Below are 18,879 nucleotides of genomic sequence, written 5' to 3'. Positions count from 1 at the left end.
TTGCAGTTACCCTGGTGGTCCCACAGCAGCTGGTGGAATGGGCATGGCCCAACACACAGGACGAGGTCCCACAGACTTCACACAGGCGGCAGCTGCAGCGGCGGTGGCGGCGGCTACAGCGACAGCAACTGCGACCGCAACAGTGGCTGCGCTACAAGAAAAACAGACCCAGGAGATGAATCAGTATGGCGGGGTAAGTTGTGAGTCAAACTGCATCTAAAAGGCAGAAGCGAAATGCAGGTCTTGTGTGATGTCTGTTACATTTTTAGTGGTTCTTAAAGGGGAAGTCAAGTCAGAATGACTGACATATCACTGCTTACGTTAGTAAAACCTGTGATCTTGGACTGTCAGTGATTTCCAGAATGAACAGTCTAAATCTGCATATACTCTATAGATTTACTGTAATTTTTTTTTTCCCCCCTGCGCAGGTGGGTCCCGCTCATAATTTTGGTGGCCAGTTTTTGCCTCACTCTGGGCCCCGAGGACCCTCCATCCAAGGAGGAATGACATCTGGGGGTATGGGGTCTGTCATGGGACCTGCAGGAATGGCTCAAATGAGTATGAACTCTGCAAGAGCGCCAAGTATGAACCCAATGTATACTGGGCAAAGGATACCACCCCATGGCTATCCAGGGCAGCTGCAAGGACAGCAGATGCCACGTCAAGGAGTAAAAAGGACCTACTCTAATGAGGTAAGTCTTGTAATGTATAATAATAATAATAATACACTTTATTTATATAGCGCCAACATATTCCGCAGCGCTGTACAATTTGTAGGGTTCAAAGCAACAGTCCCTGTTGATACCTTGTGTCCTTTGTGACTTGTTTGTTTCTGTAGATTACACAAACTATCATATCATTTGTATATGTGTATATATAAGTGAGAAACTATTAAGATTTTTTTTATGTATATTTCTCCCACTCCCCCTAACCCAGCCCTCCTAGATACCCCAACCTTCAACTGACATCCATAGGATTATCAAATATTTAAGTTTCTTTTTATAGCATGTCAGATGTATGTTATTTCTGTGCATTAATCTTTTCTCATTAGAAATAATGCTAAATGTTTTCTCTCTATAGGACTACGCACCTCAACAGTATATTCAAGGTGGCCAGTATCCACCCCATGGGGGTCAGTATGCACCATCTGCACCTCAGCAATCTGCCCCATCCCCTTCCTATCCTGGGCATCGTGTACAGCAGAACATGTCGCAGTACATGCCCCAGGCAGGTCCTGGAGGCCATTTTTATAAGGTAAAAAAAATTTACTATTCTATAATTTTCTTAGCATATAACTATCAGTCTTATATTTGCTGCGTGCTTTGTAACTGGCGGGACATATGACTGTGATGTTGCTGTAGACTATTGGGGCATAACTTATTACTAGAATGCCCTATCTACTGGATAGGGAGTAAATGCTAGATAGTTTTGGGCTCTAGGGATTGCACCCTACTTATCATGAGGACAGAGGTTCTGTTCCCCTCCACTGGTGCAGTGGTGGCAGATACTCCAAAGGTTACCCTTCCACCTCAAATATGCCAGTATTCTAAAGGCACAAGGTAGGTTGTGGGCCCAGGAGCCTCAAAGTACTGCTCTGTAGATATCACCTATCCAGTGGATAGAAGATGGCTATAAAATTGAATCCCACCTTTTCTGTTCGGAATAATTTGGGGCAATGGTAGATTTTCATCCTTACACTGCCACCATGACTGAAGCGATATTGCTTTTCTGTCATATAACCCTATAAGTTTTGTTGTATACCAGAATTGCCATGTAACTGGATGATCATACATGTGTGATGGGCAGAGGCTGGTCTTAGATCACACAGACCCCACATTAATCTTCTTACCAGCGGTTAGTTATCCACTTCCTTCTGGACCTCAGCTGTGTTACGTGACCAACAATAGGACTCTCCAGACACCTTGGACAGGAACTTGGATTCTCTTGATGTGAGTCTCCTAGTAGAGATGAGCGAGTACTGTTTGGATCAGCCGATCCGAACAGCACGCATGCATTGAAATGAATGGAAGCACCTGGTACTTCCGCTTTGACGGCGGCCAGCCACTTAACCCCCCGCGTGCCGGCTACGTCCATTCATTTCAATGCGTGCGTGCTGTTTGGATCGGCTGATCCGAACAGTACTCGCTTATCTCTTTCTCCTAGGAATGAGTAGAGAATCTGACTTCCTGTTTACATGAGACATTGTATCAGTTGGAGAATCTTATTGTAGGTCACATGACGCAGCTAAGGACTAGAAGGGAGTGGATAACTCTCAAACCGTCACCAGTAAGATTATCCTCACTACAACTTGCATCTTGTACCTTTCTAACTGGCACAGATTTTTGTGGGAGTGCTACTTTGAGAACTGTAAGCCGAGCTCTGGTTGCTTTGAGCAAAATGAACAGCTTTGCTGAGGGAGCGCCATAATTTACGTTGTCTGGTAATAGGGCCACATATTCATGATGTCAGAGCGGAGCACAATGTGTGCTTTTGTAGTTCAGTTTTCCATTGCGTATATACTACGCTATCTATTCACCTTATCAATTCCGTCAAGGACATGTTAGTTTTGTGGCGTATTATGTGCTTAGGCTTTTATTATAAGGAACAGAATTGGTTAATGAAAAAGGAAATGGCCCTTGTGACACAGAATTCTACATTTATTATTAGTCTCTGTGCCTCCTACAGTGGAAAGTTTCTATACTGTATGTCACTACTATCAAAAGATGTTCTCTTGTATATTCACTGCTGAGATCTAAGGAGACCCCAATAGGGGGGCAGCAAACGCACACAAAGTTCTTAAAGGTGGCAATACATGGCAAACGTGTTCTTAGCACTTTTAAAGGGAGTCTGACCAGACCCCAGCCTATTGACTCAGCCCCACAGATAGATCAGGGTCATTTGTGTTGGCAATATGGAAATGAGTAACAAAGGTATTATTAATCACCAACGCCCTCATTGCTCCAAAGAGCCAATTTGCACATTGGTAACAGCGATATCAGGGCAATGGGGAGAGCGCAGTTTGGTTTAAGTGCCCCTAACCTATCTACCTGCATGGTTGAGGTCTGTTTGGAGACTCCATTTAAGATAAGTTCAGTTGTAAAGGGATTTTTTTTTTCCATGGTGTGCTGTAACTTCTTTTTTTTTTTTTTCTCTCCAGCTGACAGATCAATACAATGGACAGAGCAATAACTTCAATGGTGGAAACTTTGCATATAATCAGACTATGACCGGGGTAAGCATTCATCATCCTTAAGAGGATAAGACTCATAGATGAAATAAGCACAGAAGTACAGGTATCTACTATACTATACATATAGTAGATACTCCTACTATACTACTACTATAGTATCTACTATACACTATACATATCCAACCCATACTGAAGGGACTTAGATAGATTGTAAAGGTGACACATACAAACTGCAGATTTTAGGAGGGCTGCGTTCATTATAATACCTATGGGGGGTATCTTGAATCTCAGCAGTAGATGTCAGGGGAAAAAAAGGATCATGCTGTTGGATTTCAACATCCCTGATGCTTTGTTCTGAAGGGGAGATAAACTGCTGTCAGTTTGGTAGCAGCTTATTCTCCTTCCCTAGTAAGATTGCATGTCCCTGTCTGAGCATGCACGTGTAGGAGTCCCGTGGGGGGAGTGGGGAACCCCTTTTAGGTTAAGGCCGCACATTGCTGAGATGCAGATTTTGCATCGGGTTATTGAGCCAAAGGGAAACCTCTAAATATTCTTGTTTTACATGTTCTACTCCCTTTCAAGCACACCACAGCAACATCTGCAATAAAAATGCTGCGTTTCTGCAACGTGGGGTCTAAGCCTCAATGGGAAAACGTGTGCAAAAATTTAAGCAATCACCTTGTCTTCCATGCAGCCTGGGCGCCCAATGCCAGGATATCCTAGTTCTCCCTTACCTGGAAATCCTACACCACCGATGACTCCTGGAAGCAGTGCTCCACCTTATATGTCACCAGGTCAAGATGTCAAGTCTCCGTTTCTACCGGATGTCAAACCTACACACAACTCTTTGCACCAGTCTCCCACCGGTGAGTCTTAAGTTGTAATTGAGGGACAGCCCTGTGATCGCCTATCCACAATATAGGAGAGATGTGCCTGACTGCTTCTGATCCATTTAACATCAGAGCCGGACATTGTACTTGACTATACGATACTGCTCTATCCCTGGTCCTCCCTTTCAGCATCTATCCAGTGCTGGTACATGATGTAACTGGGGGTATATGATGGGTTTTTGTTTTGTTTTGTACCCACCATGGTCTCCCTTGTGTTTTTGAGTTTCCCTGGAATGGAGCCACAGCGTTGCATTTTGTCATATTATTGACCTATAACTTGGAGAATAAGGTAGTGATGCTCCAACTCTTTGCCCTTAGGTGCCTCCAATGATGAGCTAAGACTGACATTCCCGGTACGAGATGGGATTGTTCTTGAACCTTTCCGATTGCAGCACAACCTGGCGGTCAGTAACCATGTGTATCACCTGCGAGAATCGGTGTATAAAACGCTTATGATGAGGTATGAACATTTTATGGTTTTTATCCTCCTTTGTAGTGAATGTAAGGGTGTTTTATTGACCTGTGCCACTTCTCTTGCTCCCAGGCCCGATCTTGAGCTCCAGTTTAAATGTTACCACCATGAAGATCGCCAGATGAACACAAACTGGCCTTGTTCTGTACAAGTCAGCGTGAACTCCACTCCACTGAGTATTGAGCGAGGGGACAACAAAACTTCCCATAAACCCCTCTACCTGAAGCAAGTTTGTCAGCCTGGCCGGAACAGTATCCAGATCACTGTCAGCGCCTGCTGCTGTGTAAGTACAGCGTACATCTTATAGTAGGGAGGGGGGACGGTTTGAAGCATGGGAGATGAGACCCATCATCATGGGGAGCCCCACTAATTCTAGAATACTTTATTTCTGGAGAAATAAAGCAGTATTTAGGGGGAAAAAAGTTCTATGTGAGATCCACTAATGAGAAGAGAATCCAACTGATGTGCTGTAGAATATGTTGCTATATAAGCAATGGGACAAATGACAATTGCCCTGTACTTGGAACTGCAATACCACATACAACCTGTGGACAGGTGTGGCACTGTTCTATGGAAGATGGCAGCCAACAAAAAAGTGATATATTTTAACTTAACAAATTCTGCAGGCAGTAGTCACACAATGGTTGAGGACCTGAACACCTTCATGTTTATTTTGCAAGCACCTATATGTATCCAGCATGGGTGAGCCTAACAAATAATTCCTCGCTCCACCCAGTACCTTCCTACATTGTACCTGTACCTATAGGGACGCTGAACGATCTGTTAGCCAAATGGACGACGCTTGACATTTAGTCTTCTAAGGCCTATGACATATAAGCCGACTGCTTTTGCTGGACTCCAATACATGTGCTAATTCTACAAACGCCCTCGTATCCATTCATTGCAACTGGACACCCTCTGTAACAAGGTGATGTCTCACCGACCCACTCCCATAATTAAAGGATTAGATCGCAAGCTGAAAATTAGGAAGAGTACAAGAGGGTTTACAACAAAACACAGAGCTGTTTACGTGCTGAGTCTGCTGTTCCCTGTGACTTTGTATTGGTTGTCATTGCTAACCTGGCTAGGTGCCTGTCACAACCTGTCACCACCGATGTAAACATGGCAGCTTTTCACGGTCAGGGAACAGTATAGTATAGTTTTATTAGATGAGGAGGAAGTCTCTGGTGACACCCACTCTGTCATGGGTGAAAGAACAATGCCGATACTCCGCTGCTAGGGCAAGATGAAGTGAGGGATGTGCAGCTTGATATGTGGTGCTAAGTTAGTTGGTGTTAATAGAACATGCAGAAATATATACATTATAATTTATATATTTTTTTTCTTTACAGTCTCATCTGTTTGTGCTACAACTGGTTCACCGACCATCCGTAAGATCTGTCCTTCAGGGTCTGATCAAGAAGAGGCTGCTCCCTGCAGAACATTGCATCACAAAAAGTAAGAGGACACGAAAATCCAACACTAGAGGTTTGTCCAGTTTCTAAGCTTGGCAGCCTATTTTTAGGATTGGCCATCGATATTCAATCTACTGGTCACTGGTACTGAGACAGTACATCTCTTGGTATGGTTTATATACTGTAAGCTGCCTGCTTACTCGCCGTACAAACTGTATCAGTGAGTCTAGGCTCTGCAGTGCCGTCCTATTGATATCTATGGAGCAGTACCCGCACTTGCTGTTAGTTTATACAACATGTGAGTAGTGCACCCACTGTGCTAGTGGAGTCCTTGAAAAAAATGGATGCCGCGCTGATTTATTTAACACTTTTCTATCCTCCTTTGGTGTACTCCGTATAATTCCCCCCCCCCCTTTCCTTTTTGCTCACCATTTACCCACCCCTTCCACAGTTAAAAGAAATTTCAGCAATGGCAGCATCCCCGGCACTCCTGGGCCCAATGGTGAGGATGGTGTGGAGCAGACGGCTATCAAGGTGTCCCTAAAGTGTCCAATCACGTTCCGAAGAATTCAGCTTCCTGCCAGGGGCCACGACTGTAGACACATCCAGGTAATAATTGGGTGACGGCCTGGGATCTGTTTGTCTCCTCTCCATTTTGTATGGCTGTAGTCTGTTTTTAGCTGTCCTCTGGTCAGATTCATGAATTTTTAATCTTTCCACAGTGTTTTGATCTGGAATCATACCTGCAGCTGAACTGTGAACGTGGCACCTGGAGATGCCCTGTGTGCAAGTAAGTGACCCAGATATGGCTTTTTATCACCATCTCACTTGTGGGGTGAGGGTAAAATATCTTCTAATCTGTGTGACCAAAGTCTTCTTTCCACACAATGCTTATTAATGGGGGTTTTTGTGAACTAAATATTTGGATAGGGCATCAATATTTAATTGGCAGGGGTCTGATACCCAGTGCGCCCCCACAGATCAGCTGTACAAAGCTAAAGCCGTGCTTGGTGTTTCCACTTCACAAACTATTGATATCACTTTCATTTGCAATATGACTTGTTTGCAGGAAAGTCCCATTCAGTTGAATGGGGCGGAGTTGCAATACCAAGCGAAACCCCTATGTTGTGTGCATTGTGCCTGATATTCAGCGAAGGGGCTGTAGCTCTCACCTGAATGCTCCAGTATCTTCACAAAGTTGATCATGGGGTCTCTGTTGTCAGACCACCAGTGATTTATGATTTTGATAACTTCTCCCAAAGAAAGGTGATCAATATTAAAATCCTGGAAGAAAAAAAACCTTTTACACCCCTGGCGACTGGCAATTTGCACAGATCTGACGGATCTTTTGTACAGTTTTACAGATAGCCCTGCCAATAAAACCGCTTTTACACTGCCCTTTGTGGTGTCCTTTGAAGGAATGTCAGGACGAATTCGCAACATATACCTCCAACTGATTCTATTGTATAGGTGTATAGTGGCAACCTTTACCCATAGGCTCCCGTTATGTAATGCTCTGAATAAGCCATAACTTCATACCTCTGTAGCTATACCAGGCCGATGGAGGCCAAAAGAGGACACTCATGGGGGCCTATGGATAAGTTTGACTTATGTGGCAGGAACTTTACGTCACAAATTGCAGTGTGAAAGCAGCCGAATGTGGGACAAAGACTTAGGATCAGCTGATAGATACGTCTGTACCCCCCCTTCATTTGTTTGTATGTATGTATGTATATATGTATGTATGTATATATGTATATGTGTGTATATATATATATATATATATATATATATAGAGCGAACAAAATGGTATTTAACAGGGACAAATGCAAAGTTCTACATCTGGGTAACAGAAATGTAAAAAACATATATAGTATGGGAGGAATAGAACTAAGTGATAGCATAGGGGAAAAGGACTTGGGCATAATAGTAGATCACAAATTCAACATGAGCCAACAGTGCGGTGCTGCTGCAAAAAAGGCTAATAAAATTCTGGGATGTATTAAGACAAGCATTGAATCTAGATCAAGAGAGGTCATTATTCCGCTGTACTCTTCCCTGGTCAGACCACACCTGGAATACTGTGTACAGTTCTGGGCGCCTCAATTCAAGAAAGACATCGATATATTGGAGCAAGTCCAGAGAAGAGCAACCAAAATGGTGGAAGGTCTGCAAACCATGTCCTATGAGGAGCGGCTAAAAGAACTGGGATTGTTTAGTTTGCAGAAGAGAAGGCTGAGGGGAGATTTAATAGCAGTCTACAAATATCTGAAAGGTAGTCACAGTGCAGAGGGATCTCCCCTATTCTCATTAGCACAAGGAAGTACAAGAAGCAATGGGATGAAACTAAAGGGAAAGAGATACAGATTAGACATTAGGAAAAACTTTCTGACAGGGTAGTGAGAGAGTGGAATAGGCTGCCACGGGAGGTGGTGGGCGCTCCATCAATGGAAATCTTCAAGCGGAATCTGGATAAACACATAGCTGGGATGATTTAGGAAAACCTGCACTCGCAGGGGGTTGGACCCGATGGCCCTTGAGGTCCCTTCCAACTCTACCATAAGAATAAGAATATGTAGTGCATGTGCACTGAATGGAAGAAGAGAACAACAATATCTGGCAGGGGAAGAATCCCTGATAAGGGAAACTTCATAAATGTCCCCAGTATTATAGTGTGGTGTCTGTATTGAAGACTGACCTATACAGCTCCATTTTTCTTATCCTATGCCACCGGAATGCACCTCACATATGACTAGGCCCATGCTAGATATATATATATATATATATATATATATATATATATATATATATATATATAATAACTTATATTTATATACATATATTCTCGATAGGGACTGTAGAGTACATATAGGGGAAGGGGAGAAGTGGGATACAAGCAGAAATACAAGGTTACACTATCCAGGTCACCATGGCCATTGTTCTGGTCTATTGGCAGACCAGGGCAACAGGCAGAGACTACTAACAAAGTCACACTTGTAGGACTTTGTTTTTTGTCTGGCAATTTTAGGTGTACACTGCAACAGAGTCTCTGAACAGAAACTCAAACACAGAAGGGTCAGAATCTGGATCCAAATAGGAGCCTCCTTCTCTACATATATGTTGTACCTAAACCTGGGGTTGTTTCTGAGAGTGAAAGACAGTATTCGAGCAGTTCTTCTGTGGGTTTCCTTAGGGTGCTGTGGTTTCCTGTACAACATCAGACCTACTGATAGGGAATTTAGATTTTCACTGTCTGTAGGGCTCACATTGTCTATAAAGCACTGACTAATATATTGGTGCTGTATAAGCAAGATAAAAAAAAAAAATAATGATATAAAGGCCACATAGTGTTACACCTCTTGTTCATTCACAGTAGTAAAATTAAACAAATCTGCTTTTTGTATGGGGCTAAGGTACACAGTGATGAGAACTGTATTTGTTAGTTGTAATACCGCCTGACAGACAGTAGATGGTGCTAGATGTTCATGAATTACATTCTAGATTTCAGTGAATGGCGGTCTAGTCTATCATTGGTTACCAGCCATTCTTATGATCTCACTGTAATGTTATATATGTAATGGAGCAGAATGTATTATCTCAGTGGTTGAGAGTAATGCGATTTTTTTTTTTTCCATCTGTTTTGCAGTAAAACCGCCCTGTTAGAGGGATTAGAAGTTGACCAGTACATGCTGGCCACCCTGCTGTATATCCAGAAGTGAGTGCTAGCAGACCATAATACATGTCTTCACTCTTTTCTGTAGTTCTGTATTAGACAGTAGTTGTTTTGTATGTGATTATATTGATTTTGGGACTTTATCATCTCCCGTTATGTTCCATGCTCTAGTTCTGACTATGAAGAGATTACTATTGATCCTTCCTGTTGCTGGAAGCCGGTCCCTGTGAAGCCAGACACCCACGTGAAAGAAGAGTCAGATGGACCAGTACTCAAGCGTTGTCGAAGTCTGAGCCCAGCACACATGGTTATGCCACATGTTATGGAGATGATCGCTGCGCTGCGACTAAATCCTTCTCCCTTCAATAGTATGCAACCAGGCGGGGGTGTGCGAACAGAATACAGCGGCCAACAGGGTGCGTAATAAGATGTCCGTGTAGTATTGTGAACATGCCATGGGGTTTTGTCTTATAAATTACTCTTTATCATGGCGATACTAAAAATGTACGATGTGACCAAAAGGGTGGAATGAACCAAATGTACAGACCATAAAGGGGAGGAGGAAGGCGTAATATTAGACAGATGTTTAGGGATGTTTCGTGAAGAATTACACACCCCAATGGCCTCCAGAATAATGCCCACGGTAGTAGGGACATCCTGTCTTGGGCTGGTAGTGAGATCAAGACTGGATCCCATACTGCTTCTCCAACGAGTGAACGATGTACAAGAGCCGTATTCTTGAGTAGAGTTTACTACTTTGATGGAGAGCCACTTTAAGGATGTGTTCATACCATATTCTTTTATAGAAACACTGGACATACATCTAAGACTGTGCATATCACATCCTCTGGTGTGGAAACATTAAGTATACACGGGACTACTGCTATGTGATATACTGTGGGTTCAGGTGGCCAAGCATTTCCACTGTCACATATGGTGGGCATGGTTGGGTCTGCTCTTGCCTTAGGGGCTGCCTGCTATGGCTCTTAAAGGGGCGTCTTAAATGCGTTTAGCCATAACTGCGTGTCACATGTTACTGTTGATTGAACTATAAATGGTGAGGAGGACTTTGTAGTACAGGTAATGTTCTTTTGGCCAAATTTCCATTATTTTGGTGGTTAGACTCTATTTAAAGGTTTTGCCGGGGGGGGGGGGGTCTTCCTCGTGTGATCAGAAGCTGCACCTAGTCCCCAAGGTGCTGCTCCTCTCCTGTGCTATAGGGGCTGGCTGATCCCCATGTAACCCTGAAACCTTCTGAGTATTTTAGTCAGGTTTTTGAGACCGTATCCGCCTCAAAATCCTGACCAAAAAAATTGCTCCCATTGAAATCAATGGGAGCTTGTCAGTTCTTTTTTTTTTTTTTTTTTTTTTTTTTTTTTGTCTGGGAGCGGTTTGTTCCGGCTCCATGAAAAAAGAAGCAAGATGCTCATTCTTCAGGCAGATTCCCTCGTGACATCCCCCTGAAGACACTCCCTCCCGACTAGGTCCATTCATTTGGGCCTAATTCGGAGTGGAGTGCGTGACTGGATGCTCTTGCACTGCCCCGATAGCCAGTCGCAGCTACCCGTATTTTGGAACGGAACCTGAGGTGACCTTCGCCTCAGATTCTGGACCAAAAAAAACCTGTGTGAACCCAGCCTAAAACAGTTTCTGGGGTAGAACCACTCCATAATCTGGTGTCATACTAAGGAATTTCTGCTAGCACACGGTGTTTGCGATGCTAATGGTCTACATACAGCATTCTGCCTTTTCTGCCATGTGTAAGAATCTGCAGTCTTAGGCAGAAAACCCATCTGGAACTTGTATTGATCTCACAGCTGTTGGGCTTGTTACAGTATGTCCCTAAAGGCCCAGGACAGGAGCGATTTCTGATGTGTCTAGCTCCCAGGGGGCTACCTATTCTGAGACATGGCAACAAACTGCTGCTGCATGGGCAGGGTCTGAAGTGTTCCTATAATATTATTTGACTACCCAATCCCTGCTCAGTCATAGTGATGTGCAGGGGCTTTAGGTGGTCTAGTGTTGTGTGATGCCTGGGCCGTATTCTAGATGATGGGAGACTGAGATCATACAGTTGCCCTAGTAACTATACCGCACCGCGTGTTACTGCGGTCTCTCCAGTCACATCAGGCAGGAAAATTCAATTATAAAGGGAATTTAACCCTTTAAATGAGACTCAGTGTACTATTAGAGGGAATATATGGGATTGTGACTCCTTCTCAGACTACTAGAACGAGCGCCACAGAGACTGTTCCCATAATTCACAAAGAGGTAAATTTGGGTTACGGGAATAGCGTACAACATCAGTGGCGTTTGGGTGGCTCATGGGCATTCCTAGCTCATTCAGGAAAGGCTAAAATAGGAATGACCCTTTAAGATAAGATAAGATAAGATAATCCTTTAATAGTCCCACAATGGGGAAATTTCAGTGATACAGTTTCATAGATGGTACAGTAGTATATAACAAGAGAGAAACACCTACAAGCACAAGGCTGATAGAGAAATCCTAGGAATCAGAGCAACTAAAAAGAAAGAAACAGACACACTGCAGGGTCATTTAGTTCTCTGTGTGGAGTGTAATAATACAGCCCGACCGTGGTTGGAGGACATGAGGAGGGGTCACAGCATGTGGATATAACAAGCAGAAAACATTTTTGCAGAGGTGGGGGACATATGCAGCTATCATGATAACATGTGGCAGTTCCTTTGGTAGGTGGTGAGATCTCCTGCTCACAGCTGATAGTTCGGTATCTTGCATCAGCGCTATTGTCCATTAACCACAAAAAATGCCCCAAATGTCCTTCATCACAGCCCTCCTCCGTTCTTCTTACCACAGTGTTCTACTGCCCAGAGAGGTCTGAAGCCATCCAGGTAGACATGGTGCTGCTCTCTTGCCAAGCTTCCATAACTCCTGGGGTAGGTGGGTGATGGTAGGTTTCCAGGCTGTAGCAGAGTCCCACGTGTGCACAGTAATAGAAAGAAATACCAGTCAGCTGTAGGCATCTTCACACACCTGCAATAGACTCCAAAAATCATCTTGAAGGAAGAAGTCCGCATTTCCATGTAGGTTTCTCCTCCTTGCCGCATGGTGAGCCATGCTGTCCTAGCTGGGGGGATGGTAACAGGCACATGTGGAAACCAGCTGAACCAGGTCTTGTCATTGTCCATGCTTTACAATAGAAACAAAATACTCCACAGGGTCTTCCATTCGATTTATAGTTGCTAATTCATAGTGCTAGATTGCTTAGTTACACGATTCTTGAAGATACAGAGGAAAAGAGTGAGAAAGGAAAGATAGAGATTGCTCCCAGCTTGGAGCCCTGTATCGAGGCAGCCACTAAGGGCGCCAGGAAGTAGGAAAGCAATTTAAGCAATTGCAAGCAGAGATTGAGACCATGATGAGGATATAAAATACTAAGTACGCTGCCCCCAAAGAAATGGAGGCAACACTAAGGCTGGGTTCACAGGGCGATTTTACGTTTTTGTTGGTTGTGTTTCTTTGGGACGAATGTGACAGACTTGAGAAAGTCTGGAGACTCTGTAGTGAACGTTGGGCCTCGTGAGCGTGCAGGCTGAGACTCTTCCGAGTCTGGGAGGAGATGCCGTAGTACATCACTCTGGTGTCTTCAGGAGCGTGCTCAGATGTTGGAAGTGCACACAGACATGTAGGAGCTATTCATGGAGTCACATGATGAGTTACCATGATGAATATTTATATACATTGGATCCGCCTGTGATTTTTACTTTTATTTTTTGCAGTGATTTGGAACCTGTCATTTGGTTTCCATTGACCATTCATGTGCCATTTTGTTAAATTAAAGTTTTTTTTTTATGTTTTTTTTTTAACTTCAATTTTCTGTTTGAGGTTCCATGTGACTTTGTTTTGGAGCAATGTATATTGGAAAGGTGCTATATTTTATTTTTTTAAAGCAGTGGCAAAGCTTTATTTGTGAAACCAAAACCTCTTTATGGCACTTAAGGAGACCAGGTGGCATGGAGACTTATTAACAAAGCCCCATGGGGGAGGGATGCAGTTTTCTCTTCTTACAGGGAGTGAGAACAATCTTGCTTTTGCAACGTATTGGCAGTAGATCCCTTAAAGTCAGCGTCACTCTGTGACAAAAATTGGAACATGAAGGATAGTAGTTTATACCTGGCTCCAAATTTAAATGGCCTTTCTGTGACTGACAACTGGTCCCGCACTGATTTGTTTGGGAGGGGGGTTGCATTCACTACTATACAGTGCAGGGTTCCTTTGTCCTATATAGTGGCTGAGTGCCATTACTATTCCTCAGCTCTCCTTGACTTCAGAGCCCCCCCACCGATCAGATATTTATAGTCTACCCTAAGGATGTGCCATAAATTTAAAAGAAGAAGAAAAAATCCTGGAAACCTCATTTTCTGACTAGAAAGACAGTTCTGTTTCCATGTGAGGGAGCCATATGCATATTGGTAGACCTGATATTATACAACTTAGAGACCCTCCCCTTATACTGTCTCTTCTTATCTCTTCTAGGCCCAGCTTTTCAGAGTCAAGGGGGATTTCCAGAAGGAGGCTTCCCATCCTCCAACCCTGGGACGCCCACAATGAATGACTTCACCCCCAATGGTCCTCCACCCATCTCCTACCAATCTGACATTCCAAATCCAATGATGAACCAGGAAAAGAGCGGTGGCCCACCATTAACTGGGCAGGTAAGGAAAACATGGCGGAGATTTCTGATGTCAGAGCTGCAAACATACATGGGGGGGAGAGAGGAAAACCTTCTGTTCCCTGCACCAACGCTGTTGGCCTGAAGAAGACGTTTGTCCAACGTCGAAATGCATTGCCCTGGAATCTTTTAAGTGATATAAAGTAATTGGATTTGCTTGTTCTGGCATCTCCATTTCTGCATACCAAACAGCGCTCTATCAACCCAGTGTTTTTCTCTTTTACCCAATATCTATCTGAATATACCAGTGTCTGAACAGGCAAGTGGTCCCAGGGAGAGCAGCAGCTTATCCTATATTTTACCATCCAATTGGGAAATCAAACCATATAGAGGCACCATTGTGGTCACCATTTTTTTTTCCTGGCTAATAGCTGCAGGCATATGACATTTCTGGAAGCAAGTGCATGCACATGTAGTCAGATACACATGCAGGTACTGGAATATGGGACTCTATGGTGATAGTTACAGACATCCTGGGTGTGACTGCCAGACTGCCCCCCTGTCCTGGACTACTCTCTGCAGGTAACCAGTGCACAGCAGGGACCTGGTAATGCATTTATCAATCGATAGATGAGCTGTCTGCTGCAAATGGTCGTTTTATAATAGGCTTTCACTTGTTACTGGCCGCATTGTAACCCATAATATTATGCTGCTAGTAATGAGGGAAAGTCTCGTCCGTTACTTAAAGGGGTTTTCCATTAATATAACCATAATTAAACTTCTAAACAATTTAAAAGTTAAATATTTTTCAAATATAAGGAATTAAAATTTTTGCAATGTTAAAGATTTTCTGTAACCATCTCGGTGCTGACAGTCTTTTGTCTTGATTGGTTGCCAATAGATGTGACCATGAACGTAGGAACTTTCTATGGTCTGGGACTTGCAATCCCTGCAATCACAATCAAGCTTTCTAGCGGTATATAATACCGCTGATATCAGAGAACAGTATATTCATGTTAAACCCCTTTAAGTGAAAGCTTTGGCTGTTGCTAAATGCCCCGTGGTACACTCTGTGGCAGTAGTTTGGTGAAATCTGGCCCAGTGATCAGCTGATCCTCTCTAAGGTTACATTGACATGTCTGATTTTCTGGCCGTAGCCTCCAGTGCAGAGTTAACTGGATTGCCTGATGATGGATGTCAATTTTTTTTTCCCCCACATACAACGGACCTCATTCTAGTCAGTGGGTTCCCACAGGATCACTTGTTTGTCATTAGACCTTCTGGTCCACCACAGATGTGACTGTGCACTAACCCATGACTAGAGGAAGCGACATCTAGCCAGGCATTTTCCCTGCAGTGGCCAATGTTCCAAAACTCTGCAAATAATAATCTTTGCTTGTGTTTCTAGGTCCCTCCTACAGGGCGGATAGAAGCCTCCCACAATCCCTCCCAATCTCTTCATACCTCCAATCTCAACAATCAGTCACCACAACAGCAGCAGCTTCACCATCGGAATCAGCAGCGACAAGCAATGGCTCAGGCCGGGAGCGATCTGGTGTTTAACCCTTCGGTGGGGATCCCAGCGGCAGGCGATGTGACAGAACCCTCTCTTGATGTAAGCTTTTGTCCACATTCATTTCTGTATTCAGCCTGACCCTTCTGTATGTGTTCTTCTATGTTCTAATCCCGCCATCCTCTCTACTTTTCCAGCTTCTCCCCGAACTGACAAATCCAGACGAGTTGCTTTCCTACCTTGGCCCTCCAGACCTTCCAAGCAGCGGAAATGACGACCTTCTCTCCTTGTTCGAGAATAACTGATTGAAGAATTTTAACTTTTTAATTTCTTTTTTTTGTTTTTTTTTAATCTTCGTGCCCAAGTTTTAACAAAATGGACGACGGGAGCAGCGCTGAGCACAAGACTTGATCTGGATACGGACAATTCACCTTCGCAGACGAATTCAGACTCTTCAGATCATTGCACTATTGTAAACCTGCAGCGCTGCTCCGGAAGCTTTAGAGAGAATCTCTGCAGACTAGAATTTGTTACTTTGTGAATAGCAATCGTCGATTTTACGTTATCTGCAGATCTCCATTTTAAGGACACCAGCAATGTTCTTCTTGTTAATACCTCCGCTACCAGGCAAAGGTGCCACGTATATGTCAGCTTTGTCTGCTGACTTGTGTATATGCCGTTTTTTTCCCCCCTTTTTAATTTGCCACAAAGCACCAGCCTGAGAAGTAAAAGAGATTGTTGCAGGACTGGTCGCCCATTTTATTCTATGTGGAGCCCGGTCCGTGGGAGGCAGAAGCTAAGAGCACAATGCAGGTGTGTGTACGAGTCTACACACCATCTTTTTCCTCTTTTTGTAATGTATAAATACATACATTGTGTGTGTATACATGTATAATATTGCTGGTCCATTAGTCATGACTCATTCCTTTTGTGGGGTGGGGGAGGGTGGTTTTGGTTATAATGGACACTGTAAGATCCTGGTGCCACACTTCATTCTATTTCCTACGATCTCAGCCGTAGCCTGAGGTGACTTTGCTACATATATCTATATTATTATACAGGAAGTTACCCCTGTAGTTATGTGTCCTTGTCGTTGTATGTTATTTCCAATATTCAAGCTTCAGTAGCCTGGGCAGCGCCACCCACTGTACATGCAATAAACAAGGGCCTGCAGCCTTGCAACACCTGCATTATTCGCTCTGCAGCAGAGCGGGAATCTGTGTACAGTATATAAATATATATTTATATATATGTTTTGTGTGATAATATCACATGACCGCGGGAAGGATGCAGCATGTACATAAACGTCTTAGTTTTCCTGTTGCCTGCACAGTGGGGGCAGTTGAATCCAAGTTTGGAGGTGGTAACATCATTGAGACATGAGGCACAATATACCACATACCTCCTTTGGTTAAAGAAGCACTCCAGCAAATTATTTGGTCTATGTATGGTGCAGCATAGGATATTATGGATATCTATATTAGTTGATGTGATATTTATGGGTTGTCTGCCATCTTGATTCCTTTATCTCTTCTGATATGGTTCCTTTAATGTAGGCAGTCTTCTCACATTGGACTTGCTTTGATCTGAGTCCTATGGGATATTGCAGATTGTCGGTGTATCCCTATGTAGGGCAGCTTTAATTTGCACCTCCCACTTTCTTCTTGTGACAGGTTTCTCCCTGTCAGATCGTATCTGCATAGGAAAACCAATTCAAAGCAAAACGGACAAATGAGAAAATATTGTAGCTGTTATGAGCAAGATAAATCTTATAGGTGTACACTGAAGATTCTGCATACAGCACTCACAGGAAGTAATGCAGCTAAGCATTGTATAGACTTTCATATAATATCACCGCTCTCTTGTCCCTTCGAGATAGGGCAGACATAGGAACAAGGAGGGCAGCACAGGGTCAGGCGCTATTTTATACGAGATGTAATCCTGTAGTTCACTGGGAGAGTTCTGGATTGGTGGTCTATAATGAAGGGGTCGAAATGTACAATATTGGTGTCATTGAGCTGCGGGGAACCAAATTGCACTGCTCGAATATTGTCAAAAATAGTTTGCAGAGTGCTATTTTAACATATAAGCAAATTTTAGATCTCAATGGTTTATCAGGCTTTTTAGGAATGGGAAGAGATGGATTTCAATGATAAAATGGCTGCCCCCTCCTCTAAACTGTGCGTAGGCCGTAAGTGCACTGCAGACAAATGGGCAGTGATTTGCATAGAAAAATCTACAATGCTGCAGAGACCCACGCCGATCAGCCATAGTTATGTTTTATTTATTATTTTAGCTTATTTCTGGACTTTTTCCGAATTAAAAAAAAAAAAAGATAGTCATGCAAATTGTTTTTAAATAAGCCATGAAGGAGCCGGAGTGCGATACGGCAACGAAGCAAAAAGGGACCACCGGTTTTACATGAAGTCCGCTGCCTCGCTCCTCAGCGACTGAAGTACAGATTTATTGCAAAGCCAAAAAATAAAATAAACTTTCCAGACACAGGCAAACAGGCCAGGGATATATCATGCTGGTGAGTGTGGTTACATGTCGGGTTTCTATTTAAATATCTAGGGTTTGTGCTACGTGCTGGAATAATGTGCGTTTTGCATAAATAAAAAAATATATATCTCTATATATTGAACCAATGGTCTCATGTGGTTGTTTGTGTGTGTGTGCACATCTGCATCTTGTGGCAGCATTTTAATGGCAGGTGCTGGTTGCTTTCCTTTATGGAGTTCTATTTTAGTAAGGCGGTGGTCCTACCAAGAATATATAGCATCCATCCATAGGATAGTGGATAGACCCCCATCCATTAGCTATTTATCCTCTGATGTTGCGCATTCAGCCATGCTGGCTATAAGGCGTGATCGTCGGTGGACCCTGCTCCCAGAGAAGTGAATGGCAATGTGGCTTTGTCCATCCACCAAGCTGCCTGGCTGCGGTCAGTCTGAATGTTCAACAGGAATCGTCCCTGTTCTCCAGATCAGTGGTTACCTGACTGGGGGTCATGACTGAGCCAAGTTGATCAATGTCCTCTCCACATTGCAGGACTGCAAACTGTCGGCAGTCCT

The 18,879-nt window shown here is 43.5% G+C and overlaps 1 protein-coding gene across 3 annotated transcripts in view; it reads left to right on the top strand.

Moving 5' to 3' along the window:
• Positions 1-18,449, top strand: part of ZMIZ2 (zinc finger MIZ-type containing 2) — a 111,956-nt gene extending 93,507 nt beyond the window's left edge. For all 3 annotated transcript variants that reach the window (XM_075272953.1, XM_075272951.1, XM_075272952.1), the window contains 15 exons: positions 7-193; positions 429-692; positions 1,081-1,254; positions 3,158-3,232; positions 3,885-4,056; positions 4,399-4,540; positions 4,625-4,835; positions 5,905-6,010; positions 6,419-6,576; positions 6,690-6,757; positions 9,614-9,682; positions 9,812-10,056; positions 14,157-14,335; positions 15,701-15,907; positions 16,003-18,449. In XM_075272953.1, coding sequence (XP_075129054.1) covers positions 7-193; positions 429-692; positions 1,081-1,254; positions 3,158-3,232; positions 3,885-4,056; positions 4,399-4,540; positions 4,625-4,835; positions 5,905-6,010; positions 6,419-6,576; positions 6,690-6,757; positions 9,614-9,682; positions 9,812-10,056; positions 14,157-14,335; positions 15,701-15,907; positions 16,003-16,110 — 2,365 coding nt within the window. In that variant the 3' untranslated portion in view covers positions 16,111-18,449. The remainder of the gene's footprint in view (positions 1-6; positions 194-428; positions 693-1,080; positions 1,255-3,157; positions 3,233-3,884; positions 4,057-4,398; positions 4,541-4,624; positions 4,836-5,904; positions 6,011-6,418; positions 6,577-6,689; positions 6,758-9,613; positions 9,683-9,811; positions 10,057-14,156; positions 14,336-15,700; positions 15,908-16,002) is intronic.
• Positions 18,450-18,879: the final 430 nt, after the last annotated feature.

This window comes from Leptodactylus fuscus, chromosome 5 (genome assembly GCF_031893055.1).
Source record: "Leptodactylus fuscus isolate aLepFus1 chromosome 5, aLepFus1.hap2, whole genome shotgun sequence".
NCBI classification, from domain to species: Eukaryota; Metazoa; Chordata; class Amphibia; order Anura; family Leptodactylidae; genus Leptodactylus; species Leptodactylus fuscus.
Note: the sequence above shows the minus strand (reverse complement) of the source record. Positions and strands in the feature narration are given on the sequence as shown.